Consider the following 12192-nt stretch of genomic DNA (forward strand, 5'->3'; position numbering starts at 1 on the left):
TAGTATAGTCTGAAGTCAGGCAGGTTGATTCCTCCACTTCTATTCTTCTTTCTCAAGATTGCTTTGGTATTCAAGGCTTTTTGTATTTCCATACAAATTGTGAAATTATTTGTTTTAGTTCTCTGAAAAATATCGTTGGTAGCTTGATCGATATTGCATTGAATCTGTAGTTTGCTTTGGGTAGTATACTCATTTTCACTATATTGATTCTTCTGATCCATGAACATGGTATATTTCTCCATGTATTTGTGTCTTCTTTGATTTCTTTCATCAGTGTTTTATAGTTTTCTATATATAGGTATTTTGTTTCTTTAGGTAGATTTATTCCTAAGTATTTTATTCTTTTTTTTTGCTATGGTAAATGGGATTGTTTCCTTAATTTCTCTTTCTCTTTTCTCATTGTTAGTGTATAGGAATGAAAGGGATTTCTGTGTATTAATTTTATATGCTGCAACTATATTCATTGATTAGCTCTAGTAATTTTCTGGTGGTGTCTTCAGAGTTTTCTATGTAGAGAATCATGCCATCTACAAGCAATGAGAGTTTTACTTCTTTTCCAATTTGGATTCCTTTTATTTCTTTGTCTTCTCTGATTGCTGTGGCTAAAACTTCCAAAACTATATTGAATAGTAGTGGTGAGAGCGGGCACCCTTGTCTTGTTCCTGATTTTATGGGAAATGCTTGCAGTTTTTCACCATTAAGGATAATGTTTGCTGTGGGTTTATCATATATGGCTTTTATTATGTTGAGGTATATTCCTTCTATGCCTGCTTTCTGGAGAGTTTTTATCATAATGGGTGTTGAATTTTGTCAAATGCTTTCTCTGCATCTGTTGAGATAATCATATGGTTTTTATCTTTCAATTTATTAATGTGTTATATAACATTGCTGATTTGCAATATTGAAGAATCCTTGCATCCTTGGCATAAAGCCCACTTGGTCATGATGTATGATCTTTTTAATAGATTGTTGGATTCTGTTCGCTAGAATTTTGTTGAGAATTTTTGCATCTGTGTTTATCATGAGATTGGCGTATAGTTTTCTTTTTTTGTCTCTTTTGTGATCTTTATTTCAAAGTCTATTTTATCTGATATTAGTATTGCTACTCCTGCTTTCTTTTGGTCTACATTCACATGAAATATCTTTTGCCAGCTCTTCACTTTCAGTCTGTATGTGTCCCTTGGCTTGAGGTGGATCTCTTGTAGACAGCGTATATAGGGGTCTTATTTTTGTATCCATCCAGCCAGTCTGTCTGTGGTTGGGGCATTCAACCTATTTACATTTAAGGTAATTATTGATAGGTATGATCCCATTGCCATTTACTTTGTTGTTTTGGGTTTGAGTTTATAAACCTTTTCTGTGTTTCCTTTCTAGAGAAGATCCTATAGCATTTGTTGATGAGCTGGTTTGGTAGTGCTGAATGCTCCCAGCTTTTGCTTGTCTGTAAAGCTTTTGATTTCTCCTTCATATTTGAATGAGATCCTTGCTGGGTATAGTAATCTTGGTTGTAGGTTTTTCTCTTTCAGCACCGTAAGTATGTCCTGCCTTTCCCTCCTGGCCTGAAGAGTTTCTATTGAAGGATCAGCTGTTATCCTTATGGGGATCCCTTTGTATGTTATTTGTTGCTTTTCCCTTGCTGCTTTTGATATTTGCTCTTCATTAGTTTGATTAATATGTGTCTTGGGGTGTTTTTCCTTGGGTTTATTCTGTTTGGGACTCTCTGGGTTTCTTGGACTTGGGTGTCTATTTCCTTCCCCATTTCAGGGAAGTTTTCAACTATTATCTCCTCAGGTATTTTCTCATGCCCTGTCTTTTTGTCTTGTTCTTCTGGGACACCTATGATTTGAATGTTCGGGTATTTAACATTGTCCCAGAGGTCTCTGAGGTTGTCCCCATTTCTTTCTATTCTTTTTTCCTCTCTGCTTCATCTATCTCCACCATTCTGTCTTCCACCTCACTTATCCTATCTTCTGCCTCATTCTACTGTTGGTTTCCTCCAGAGTGTTTTTGATCTCATTTATTGCATTATTCATTTTTATTTTTGCATTATTCATTATTGATTGACTCTTCTTTATTTCTTCTAGGTCCTTGTTAAACATTTCTTGCATCTTCTCAATCCTTGTCTCTAGTCTATTTATCTATAACTCATTTTTGTTTTCAAGATTTTGGATCAGCTGTATTATCATTATTCTGAATCTTTTTCAGGTAGACTCCATATCTCCTCCTCTTTTGTTTGGTTTGGTGAGCATTTATCATGTTCCCTTACCTGCTGAATATTTCTCTGCCTTTTCATTTTGTTTTGATTGCTGTGTTTGGGGTGCTTTTCTGTAGGCTGGAAGTTTGTCTTTCCTCTTTATTGTGGAGCATGCTTCCTGTGGGTGGGTTTGGACTAGTGGCTTGTCAGGGTTTCCTGGTTAGGGGAGCTTGCATCTGTGTTCTGGTGGGTGGACCTGGATCTCTTCTCTCTAGAGCGCAATGAAGTGTCCAGTAGTGAGTTTTGGGGTGTCTGTGAGTTTGGCATGGCTTTGGACAGCTTGTCTTTTAATGTTGAGGGTTGTGTTCCTGCTTTGCTGGAGAATTAGCATGGTATGTCTTGCTCTGGAACTTGTCCCTTGGGTGGACCTTGGTTTCCGTGTAGGTATGGAGGCTTTGAGTGAGCTCTTGTCTATTAATGTTCCCTGGAATCAGGAATTCTCTGATGTTCTCAAGTTTTAGAGCTAAGCCACCTGCCTCTGGTTTTCTGTCCTTCTCTTATAGTAGCCTCAAGATTTCTCCATCCATACAGCACAGATGAGAAAACATCTAGGTTAATGGTGAAGCAATTCTCCACAGCAGGGGTCACCCAGAGAGATTCACAGAGTTACATAGAGAAGAGAAGAGAGAGGAGGGAGATAGAGGTGACCAGGAGGAGAAGCTGCTGCTAAGTCGCTTCAGTCGTGTCTGACTCTGCGCGACCCCATAGACGGCAGCCCACCAGGCTCCCCCGTCCCTGGGATTCTCCAGGCAAGAACACTGGAGTGGGTTGCCATTTCCTTCTCCAATGCATGCAAGTGAAAAGTGAAAGTGAAGTCGCTCAGTCGTGTCCGACTCTGAGTGACCCCATGGACTGCAGCCCACCAGGCTCCTCCATCCATGGGATTTTCCAGGCAAGAGTACTGGAGTGGGATGCCATTGCCTTCTCTGAGGAGGAGAAGAAGGAGAGTCAAAAGTGGAAAGAGCAGTCTAGCCAGTAATCAGTTCCCTAAGTGCTCTCCATAATCTGGAACACCCAGAGAGATTCACAGAGTTACACAGAGAAGAGAAGAGGGAGGAAGGAGATAGAAGTGACCAGGAGAAGAGGGGCAGTCAAAGGGGAGAGACCAGTCTAGCCAGTAATCAGTTCCCTAAGTGTTCTCCACAGCCCAGAATACCCCAAGAGATTCACAGAGTTAAGTCGAGAAAAGAAGGGGGAGGGAGGATTTAGAGATGACCTGGGGGAGGAAAGGGAGAGTCAAAAGGGGAGAGAGAAATCAAGCCAGTAATCACACCCCTGAGTGAAAATGGATCCTGAAGATTAGACTCTTAAAGGTACAAAATTGATAACAAATACCAAAAACGCAGAGATTAAAAGTCTAGAGTAGAGGTTAGATTTTCAAAAAAACAATATTGAAAATACAAAACAAAATCAATCACAAAAAATTATAAAATATATATATATGAAACTTGCTTTAAAAATAGGGTCTTTTTTCCTGCAACATAATAGTAGGTTATAAAAATGAAAATTAAAGGAGTAATAAAGAGGTTAAAGTTTAAAAAAATGAAAAAGTGATAATAGTAAAAATATATCTAGGAATTTCTCTCAAGCTGTTGTGGGCAGTGTGGGGTCAGTTCAGTTTCAGATAGTTCTTTGTTCCAGCTTGTACTTGTTCCCACGGTCTATAGGCCCCTCCAGTGCTTAGTCAATGTTAACTACAGGGTTTTAATCTGTTGCACCTGACACTTCCAGAGCTGTTCCCTCTTCTTTATTTTGGCTTCCTCTGTTTGCAAGTCTCTTCAGTGTCTAATTTCTGCCCTGACACAAGGGAGCAAAGGTGGTCACTTATTTAGGCTTACTTGTTCAGTTGTGTTGTGGGGAGCGAGGGACACTGCCAACAAATATTGCTGGCGTGTGTGGGGAGTGCTCGCAGTGTATGGACCACACTGGGTTTGCCCCAGCTCATGGCAGCATGTGCTTCCTGGGTCTACACTGCTCAGGCTCCAGGGTGCTCTGCAGGGGCATTGTCCAAAGCAGGCCCTGCAGTTTTTGCACTTCCCAGGTCTAAGCTGCTCAGGTTCTCGGGTACTCTGCAAGGGCACAGACTAGGTTGGGCATGCGTTTTGTGCCCTTCCCAGGTCCAAGCAGCTCAGGCAACCAGGTGTTTGACAAATGCACTGTCCCAGGTGGAACATGCGTCTTAATCACCTCCCCAGTCCCAGCCACGTGGTTTCCCAGGTAGGCTGCATGTCTCTTCTGGTGAGCTGATCTCAGGCTGTGACACTCCTGGCAGATGTCAACTGTCCAGGATCCCAGGAAGACATGGTTAGCAACTGGAAGCCTGCTCATAGTTTAGTGGAGGATGCCCATCTCTGGGACCAAGATTGGAGCAGCCCCTTGCCTTCCAACTCTGGCTGTCACACACCTGCTTCTCTGCCTCCAGCAGAGGGGAGAGGCCTGTACACCCCCGGCTAGCTCTCCTTTGGTATTGGCTCAATCTTTTGTTCTGTGAGCAGCACAGGCTGTGCTTTAGAGCCTTTTGCGGTAAAGTTCTCTCTTTTTTTTTTCTTCTCCGACAATCCCACAGTTTGGGTTGCTATCTCACATTAGCTCCCTCAGATTGTCCTCAGGGCATTCAAGCCCAGTCCTTATCCTAAGCACCGATTATGCAGCCTTCACCTCCCTGTCCAGCTCCTGCTGGCTGGTGGCAAACACAAGCGTTTGGGATACTTTTCCACTGGCAGTTGTGTTTAGGTGAGTATTCTGTGGGTTTTTGTTTTTGTTTTTTTCTCCCGGTTATGCTGCCCTCTGAGATCTGAAACTCCCCACAGACCCACCTGTGAGAGGGTTTCCTACTGTTTGGGAAACTTTTCCTCCTTCACAACTCCCTCCCCAGGACCGGTCTCTGTCCCTAACTCTTTTGTCTCTCTTTTTGTCTTTTATGTTTTGTCCTACCTTCTTTCGAGGAGAATGGGCTGCCTTTCTGGGTACCTGGTGTCTTCCGCCAGTATTCAGAAATTGTTTTGTGGAAGTTGCTCAGCATTCAAATGATCTTTTGATGAATTTGTGGGAGGAAAAGTGTCCTATTCCTCCCATCCTATCCCTCCTTCTTAGAACTGCTTCTATAGCTTTTTAATATTGTTTTGTTGATCTATTGTATATCCCTTACACTGTTATATTTTCTTATGTGTCTCTCAAGTTAAATTAGTTAGAACATGTACTTCTTTAAATCTTTTACTTTGTCTTATACAGAGGTATGCAAGAAATACTTGTTAGTTTATTCTGATTTTGAGTTGCACAAAATTTTTCAAAACTTAGGACAGAGGTAGAATCAGAATGGAATTGAAAGCAGAACATGAAATAATGGTTATCATAGGTAAATGATAATGTGGGATAAGATACTTGCACTTCCTTGATTTTATAATTAGATTGATGAAAGCAGCTAAGATATTTGGTTTCTTGAAAGGTGATGACAACTCAAATTATCAACTCTATTCTTCAAAAACTCTTTAGAGATAGAATAAAGGACCATGTATGTGATCTGAAATGAAGTTTTTTCTTTATACAACAGCAGTTCACCGTCCTTAGGATTACCTGTTAAACTTCGTGTGAATTCTAATGGAATTAAATATTTAGGTCAAGGATCTAATACTGTGCTTATATATAATAGCTGCTTGAGGCATGACTGGATGTATTATTGTTTTTGTTCTTGCAAGATAGCAGGGTTGATTTTCATCTGGTATGCATTAGTATGGATAAGAAGTTATGCACAGCCAGCATCCATTCTGTTTAAGGCTGGATTGAATCTGATGATTGATTTTCTGGGTCATATCAGTTTTTAAATGCATTTAATATAGTCCCTTCTTTATTTCATTGGGAAGAAAATCTGCTAAAGATTGCCCCAGATTCTGTTTGGAGAAAGGATATATTGCACCTTTGCAGTCCTCTATGATTTTTACCTCTGTGTGTGTGTGTGTTTTGTTTTTTAAAAATCATTATTTCTTACTATACTAGATTGGATAGCTGAATTCCTATTCGATCTTTTGTTACTTGCTGTTTTACTAAATTTTTGTTGACTGTAGTATCTCCCTTTAATAAAAAGGTATTATAATACTTGCCATCTTATACATAGAAACAAATACAGGAGCTGTTAAAACTGGGATTTTAAAAGTTTTCAGTAGTCATTTATAATTGCTTCTCTACTTATTGTTGTATCTTTCAGTATTACAAGCAGCTCCAGAAAGACTATATCAGTGATGACCATGACAGAAGTATCTCTATAACTGCACTCTCAGTTCAGATGTTTACTGTTCCTACTTTGGTATGTATTAATTAGTCTTGACAATCTTTCTAAGTAACATTTGTTTTATTTTTAAAGAATTTTATTTAATGTTGAATTAAAACAATTTCTGAGTCACTATGTTCTATTCCACTTGGAAAGTTGAATAATTCTTCAGTGGTATCAGCATGTGAATACTTTAATGGTTCCCAAAGACTAGGTAACTCGTGGAGTGGGAGTGGTGGCTCTGAGTTGCTTTGAAAGTCCTCATTTCTGCAGGGGAACACCAGAGCTGGTTTCTCGATGTCTAGAGTAACTTAGGAGCAGTGCCTTATTAATACCTTTACTCTTGTTGTTGTTGAGGGTGAGAGGAGAGCCTAAGATACAGCAAAACTGGGTGAGAGTATAACTGTCAGGCATTTGCAGGAGGTGGTGCTGCAAGGCTTGGGAGGAGAGTGAAGGATTCTGCTTCCTTTTTGTACTACTACCATTGCTGTTTCTTATGGACAGTTTGGTTTCTACTTTCTCTTTTCAAAGCCCAGAGAAAAGGATATGAAAGAGAAATTGAATTGTGGGTGAGGGGGAAATGTCAGAATACATAATGTACATGATAGACGCCTGAGGTATATCTATTTGTTCTACTTCGCTCACTGTATAATTAATAGTGGTAAACATTCATGTCAGTAACATGTGTAATGGGCTTTGGGTGTTCAGACAGGTGTTTTCTAGTTACTGAGAGGTAGGGAACTTTTAGAAAATAATTTCTCAGAAATTGCTATTCTGTGAGAATAAGGACTGTGTTTGATGCTCAGCAAACATTTATTCAAAATGACTTACCAACCAAATGAATAGATAAAATCCATACTATAATGAGTTAATACTAATGACAATATTCTTGACATATTCTACAGGCTCGACATCTTATTGAAGAGCAGAATGTTATCTCTGTCATTACTGAAACTCTCCTGGAAGTTTTGCCTGAGTATTTGGATAGGAACAATAAATTCAACTTCCAGGGTTATAGCCAAGACAAATTGGGAAGAGTATATGCAGTAATTTGTGATCTAAAGTAAGTTGTTCGAGTCAAAAGGTGAGGGTACCTATTAAACACAGTTGGATTTATTCTATCCTATAAATAAACATCTGATCTTTTTGGTTATCTAGTGATGATGAGTACAAAGAACTGTGACTGTCATGTCAGTAAATCTCTAAAGTCTTTTTATAAAGTTAAAATCAGGTCAATAAAGAAGATACTGAGGAAGGGCCTCTCATAGGAACTAGGGTCTTTTGGGATCATTAAATGAGTCTCCATTGTAGTCACCATGTCTTCCACTCACTTCCACTCATGCATTTTTCTTCTGCCCCTCTTGCATAGTCTCTTTGTGGTTAGTTTCAAACGATCTTGTTGATGTGAATTTTTTTAATTCCCTTTTTCATACATATGATGAAGTTATAGATATTCATCCAAGGTTTCTTAAGATATTCTCGCTGAAGAGAATGGAGTTTCCTTTTAAACTAAAGTTGAAATCACATGATAGATCATATTTGGGATCATTGAACCTAAAAGGAAATAAATTTCTATTTTTTTAAAAATAGATGGCGACTACTGTAAGGATTATGCTATATAAAGTATTCAATAAATCATAAACTTCAAAAAATTATTTTAAGAATATATTGACAAAATATGTTTCATTTACTTTGCTGTTTAAAAAAAGAGCTCTGAGATATATATCACACAAAACAAACAAAAAATATACAAAAACTCCAAATGGCAGTACTTAATATTTAGTGTTAAATTATTCTATTTGTCATTCCTTTGGTCTGCTGTATAGGAAAAATCTCTTTACTGTAGTTCTCATTACTCTGAAGTATTCTTATAACAGAGTTCCTTTTCTATCCAGATAAGTAGTGCATAAGCACATCATTATTTTACCATATTTTATTTTATTTTGTGGATCTCTGACTATAATTATTCTCTACAGTAAATAATTTAGAGTTACTTCAACTCTTTGCGACCCATAGACTATAGCCTGCCAGGCCTCTCTGTCCATGGAATTCTCCAGGCAGGAATACTGGAGTGGGTTGCCGTTCCCTCCTCCAGGCTGCGTCTGCTTGTCTCCTGCATTGCAGGTGGGGCTCTTTTACCATTGTACCACCTGGGAGGCCTACCCCTATGGTAGAACTTTAGGGTCCTTGGTTGGGAAGGTAATTTTAAAGTTTTCCCACTCTTGCAATGCTCACAACTTCTCTTCTACATCCTTATATAAGTAGACATACCTCTAAAGACAAGGAGAAGGGAAAATTAATGTCTTTTGAGGACTTATTTAATTCACTCTCACAAGGGTCCTGTGTTATTTATTAGTAACCATTGTGTACTAAGGAACTTTGCTTATTCTACTTCATTTTATTCTTGCAGTGTTCTCATAAGGCAGGTGGTATAAGCTTTATTTGTAGATTATAATTATTTGCCTAAGGTCATAAAGCTAGTAAGTGGCCGGATTTGAGCCTAGCACTATTTATCTGTAATACTCATGTTCCTTTCACTACGTCAAGTAGCCTCACAGACTACATAAACAGCAGTAAAGCCTTGTCTGAAACCTGGCCTAAAACACCAATCAGATATTCCCTTCATTTTACAAGTAATTATTGAGCCCCATTTCTCAGTCTCTCATTGTAGAAATTTTGTAGTAATTCTTATTATTTCCCCATAGCCTTATTCATTCACCACTTCTTCTTGAAACCCTTTTAAATCAGAAATAGCCACAAATACTTAATGCCTTTTAGTTGTTTCTTTTCTTCTTTACTCTTTCTTTTCTTCCTGTCTCTTGCATCTTCTTTACTTCCTAGGTCTCCTATAGGAGTCAGGCATAAACTATGTGAAGTCACAAGAAACTAGAAACATAAATTCTTTTCTCTAGATCAGTGCTTCTCAAGTGTTAATGACTGCAGATCATTGTGGGAGCTTGTTAAAAGGCAGACTGAGTAGATCTGACTAGAACCCAAGATTCTGCATTTCTAAAGATTTACTTGATGCTGATACTTCTGGTGTGTGAACCAACCTTTTGAGTAGCACTGTGCTCTAGAAAACAGCCAAACTTTGATGCCATTTATTCATTGTGGTAAAATTTAAACTTTAGCCTTTTTTACTTTTACTTTAAAGGAAAAGTTTAGAATATAATTAACATAAAGTTATTTCTTTAATAAAGTCCAGATGATTGTATGTTAACTTTGAACATATTAATAGATATTTAAAGGGAAAAATTAAACCATAATCCTTATTATCTTTACAAATAAAATTAATTTTTCCTCCATCTTTTTGCCTTGTCTTTTATGTTCTGCATTACTTCCTTTGTGCCCTTTTTTGGGGAGCTTAACTTTGGATTACAGTGTCCAGGATACATATCTGTTTTTTCCCTCTACACTGTGAACTTCAAGGGTTGGGTATCGTATCTGTGTTTCTGTTCCTGATACCTGTTGTGTAATAGGAATTGATTTGGGTTGACTGATTGCAAAATAATTTTTATCAATTATTAATTACTCCTTCCTGAGAAGTTATTTCATGGTAAACCTTCCCATTTCACATGAAACCAGTCATTTTCTTTGCAGCCTAAAGAAGTATTGTTCTTATAAATTGTAGGCCACATTGGGTCTGTTTATCTTTTGAAACAAATGTGTTCTGATATGTAAGCCAGGATGACATAGGTGTTTATATCCTCCTTCTGGGATCAGGGCAAAGAATGCCTGGAGGTGGGAAGTCTGTTATAAATTTCCTGACCCACCAGCAGTAGTTTATCTATGGTACTGAAATCAGATAGCAGGACTGAATGGCTCTGGTAACCAGTACCGGAATATTCACACCAAGTTACAAATCTCTAGTCATACTGAGCAGCAACAATAAAGGTATTGAATCCTCAGGCCAAACTACTATATGTGTTGCAATTTTTCTGTAATTCTTATGACTACATGCTTTAGGGGTAAAAGTATGTCATTTTAATGAATAAAATTAGTTTTTAACTTACAGAATATACTGAAACAGTTTGCACAGACAGCAGACATCCTGCACAGGTAGTTTTGACATGTATTTTGAGACTGAGAGGATTTCATCTGGTCCTTCGGGTAAAGAGTATGAATGCTTCTAGAAAATTTGTATTGTGATTGTCCATCTGTGACCGGCTAGTTTCCTTCTAGATTCACTTAATCAGCCTAATTTTTGAGTGGAGAAGTCAGGCTTTAGCTTTGACATCTGCCTCTGGTAGAGCATTCACATTTTGCTGGCATAATTCTCGTGCTGCCTAGAATTGTAAGAAATTTGAATACATAATTTTGATGAATCAACATTGTCTATAGCCCTGAGAACCTTAAAATTATCTCAAAACAGGAAAGTAAAATGTTTCTTTGTCTCTTGAAATACTAGATATATCCTGATCAGCAAGCCCACAGTATGGACAGAAAGATTAAGAATGCAGTTCCTTGAAGGCTTTCGATCTTTTTTGAAGATTCTTACCTGTATGCAGGTATGATGGTTCTTCTGTACATCAGTAAGATAAATTTATTTTAAAAATTTAATCCCAGTTTTTCGTGTTTTGTTTTGAGCAAATTACAGTTTTGAGAAAGAATAATTATAGCAAAGTAAAAGTAAAATTTAAACACTGACTCACTGATCCTGCTTTCATAGACCTTAGTTAACTGCTGCTGTTACTGTCAATGTTTATTACTGTATACTATGTGATAACTGTTGTAAATATTTTCACGCATTATTTCTTTTGAACCTCATAGCAATCTTATGAGATAGTTACTATTATTATTCCCATTTTACATACAAGGGAATTATAGCTTAGAAATAATTTGACCAGGATCATACAGCTAGAGAGTGACAGTGAGAGTTTGAATCCATGCATTCTGACTTAGATAGCCATGTTTTAAAAAAATTATAAGCATACATGAGTATGAACCTTGATGATTTTATATTTTGCCAGTGGAGGAGCAAAGAAAGAGAGGGCATGTATGTATGTTAATTACTCTTTTCTTATAGGGAATGGAAGAAATCAGAAGGCAAGTTGGGCAACACATAGAAGTAGATCCTGACTGGGAGGCTGCCATTGCTATACAGATGCAGTTGAAGAATATTTTACTAATGTTCCAAGAATGGTGTGCTTGTGATGTAAGTAAAGTTTGTTAGGAGGATCAGTGCCTTTTTAAGTGTTCTAATGGTTAATAGCACAGTTTTATGTTGCAACTTCCTTGATGTAAAGTTTTATTACTTCTGATATTTTCTTATATATTTGAATCATCTTATTAAATTTGTAGTTTTTTACACTTAGTTAGAAAATGTGCTCCATGGTATTCCATTTACTGTTGGGAAGAGTGGAGTTGAAAAAATACAACACACACTAATTAATAAATTAAATAAATTTATTTCCTTGGACATGAATATTAATAATATGAAAATTAAGATTAGACTTTTAAATAGTTCAACAATGGAAGTGGGTGGCTATTTATTCAATCAAGAGTCTTGAGTGCATTAAACCATTAAAAATATTACTTTTAAAATATAGTACTAATGTTTTGCCTTAAGCAATAATTTTAGACCATAGCCCTCTTTAAACATAATCCTAATCAAATTACCTTTTGAGAAGATGACCTCATTTATTTCTGCTCTGAGAAAATTAACATTATCTCA

General features: G+C 37.4%; 1 protein-coding gene across 1 annotated transcript in view; it reads left to right on the forward strand.

Annotated features, from left to right (window-relative positions):
* Nucleotides 1-12192, forward strand: part of UBR1 (ubiquitin protein ligase E3 component n-recognin 1) — a 156273-nt gene that overhangs the window by 47169 nt on the left and 96912 nt on the right. Inside the window, exons 11-14 of the mRNA XM_070378127.1 lie at nucleotides 6456-6554; nucleotides 7424-7581; nucleotides 10927-11026; nucleotides 11545-11673. Coding sequence (XP_070234228.1) covers nucleotides 6456-6554; nucleotides 7424-7581; nucleotides 10927-11026; nucleotides 11545-11673 — 486 coding nt within the window. The remainder of the gene's footprint in view (nucleotides 1-6455; nucleotides 6555-7423; nucleotides 7582-10926; nucleotides 11027-11544; nucleotides 11674-12192) is intronic.

The sequence above is a fragment of the Bos mutus genome, chromosome 10, assembly GCF_027580195.1.
Source record: "Bos mutus isolate GX-2022 chromosome 10, NWIPB_WYAK_1.1, whole genome shotgun sequence".
Lineage (NCBI taxonomy): Eukaryota > Metazoa > Chordata > Mammalia > Artiodactyla > Bovidae > Bos > Bos mutus.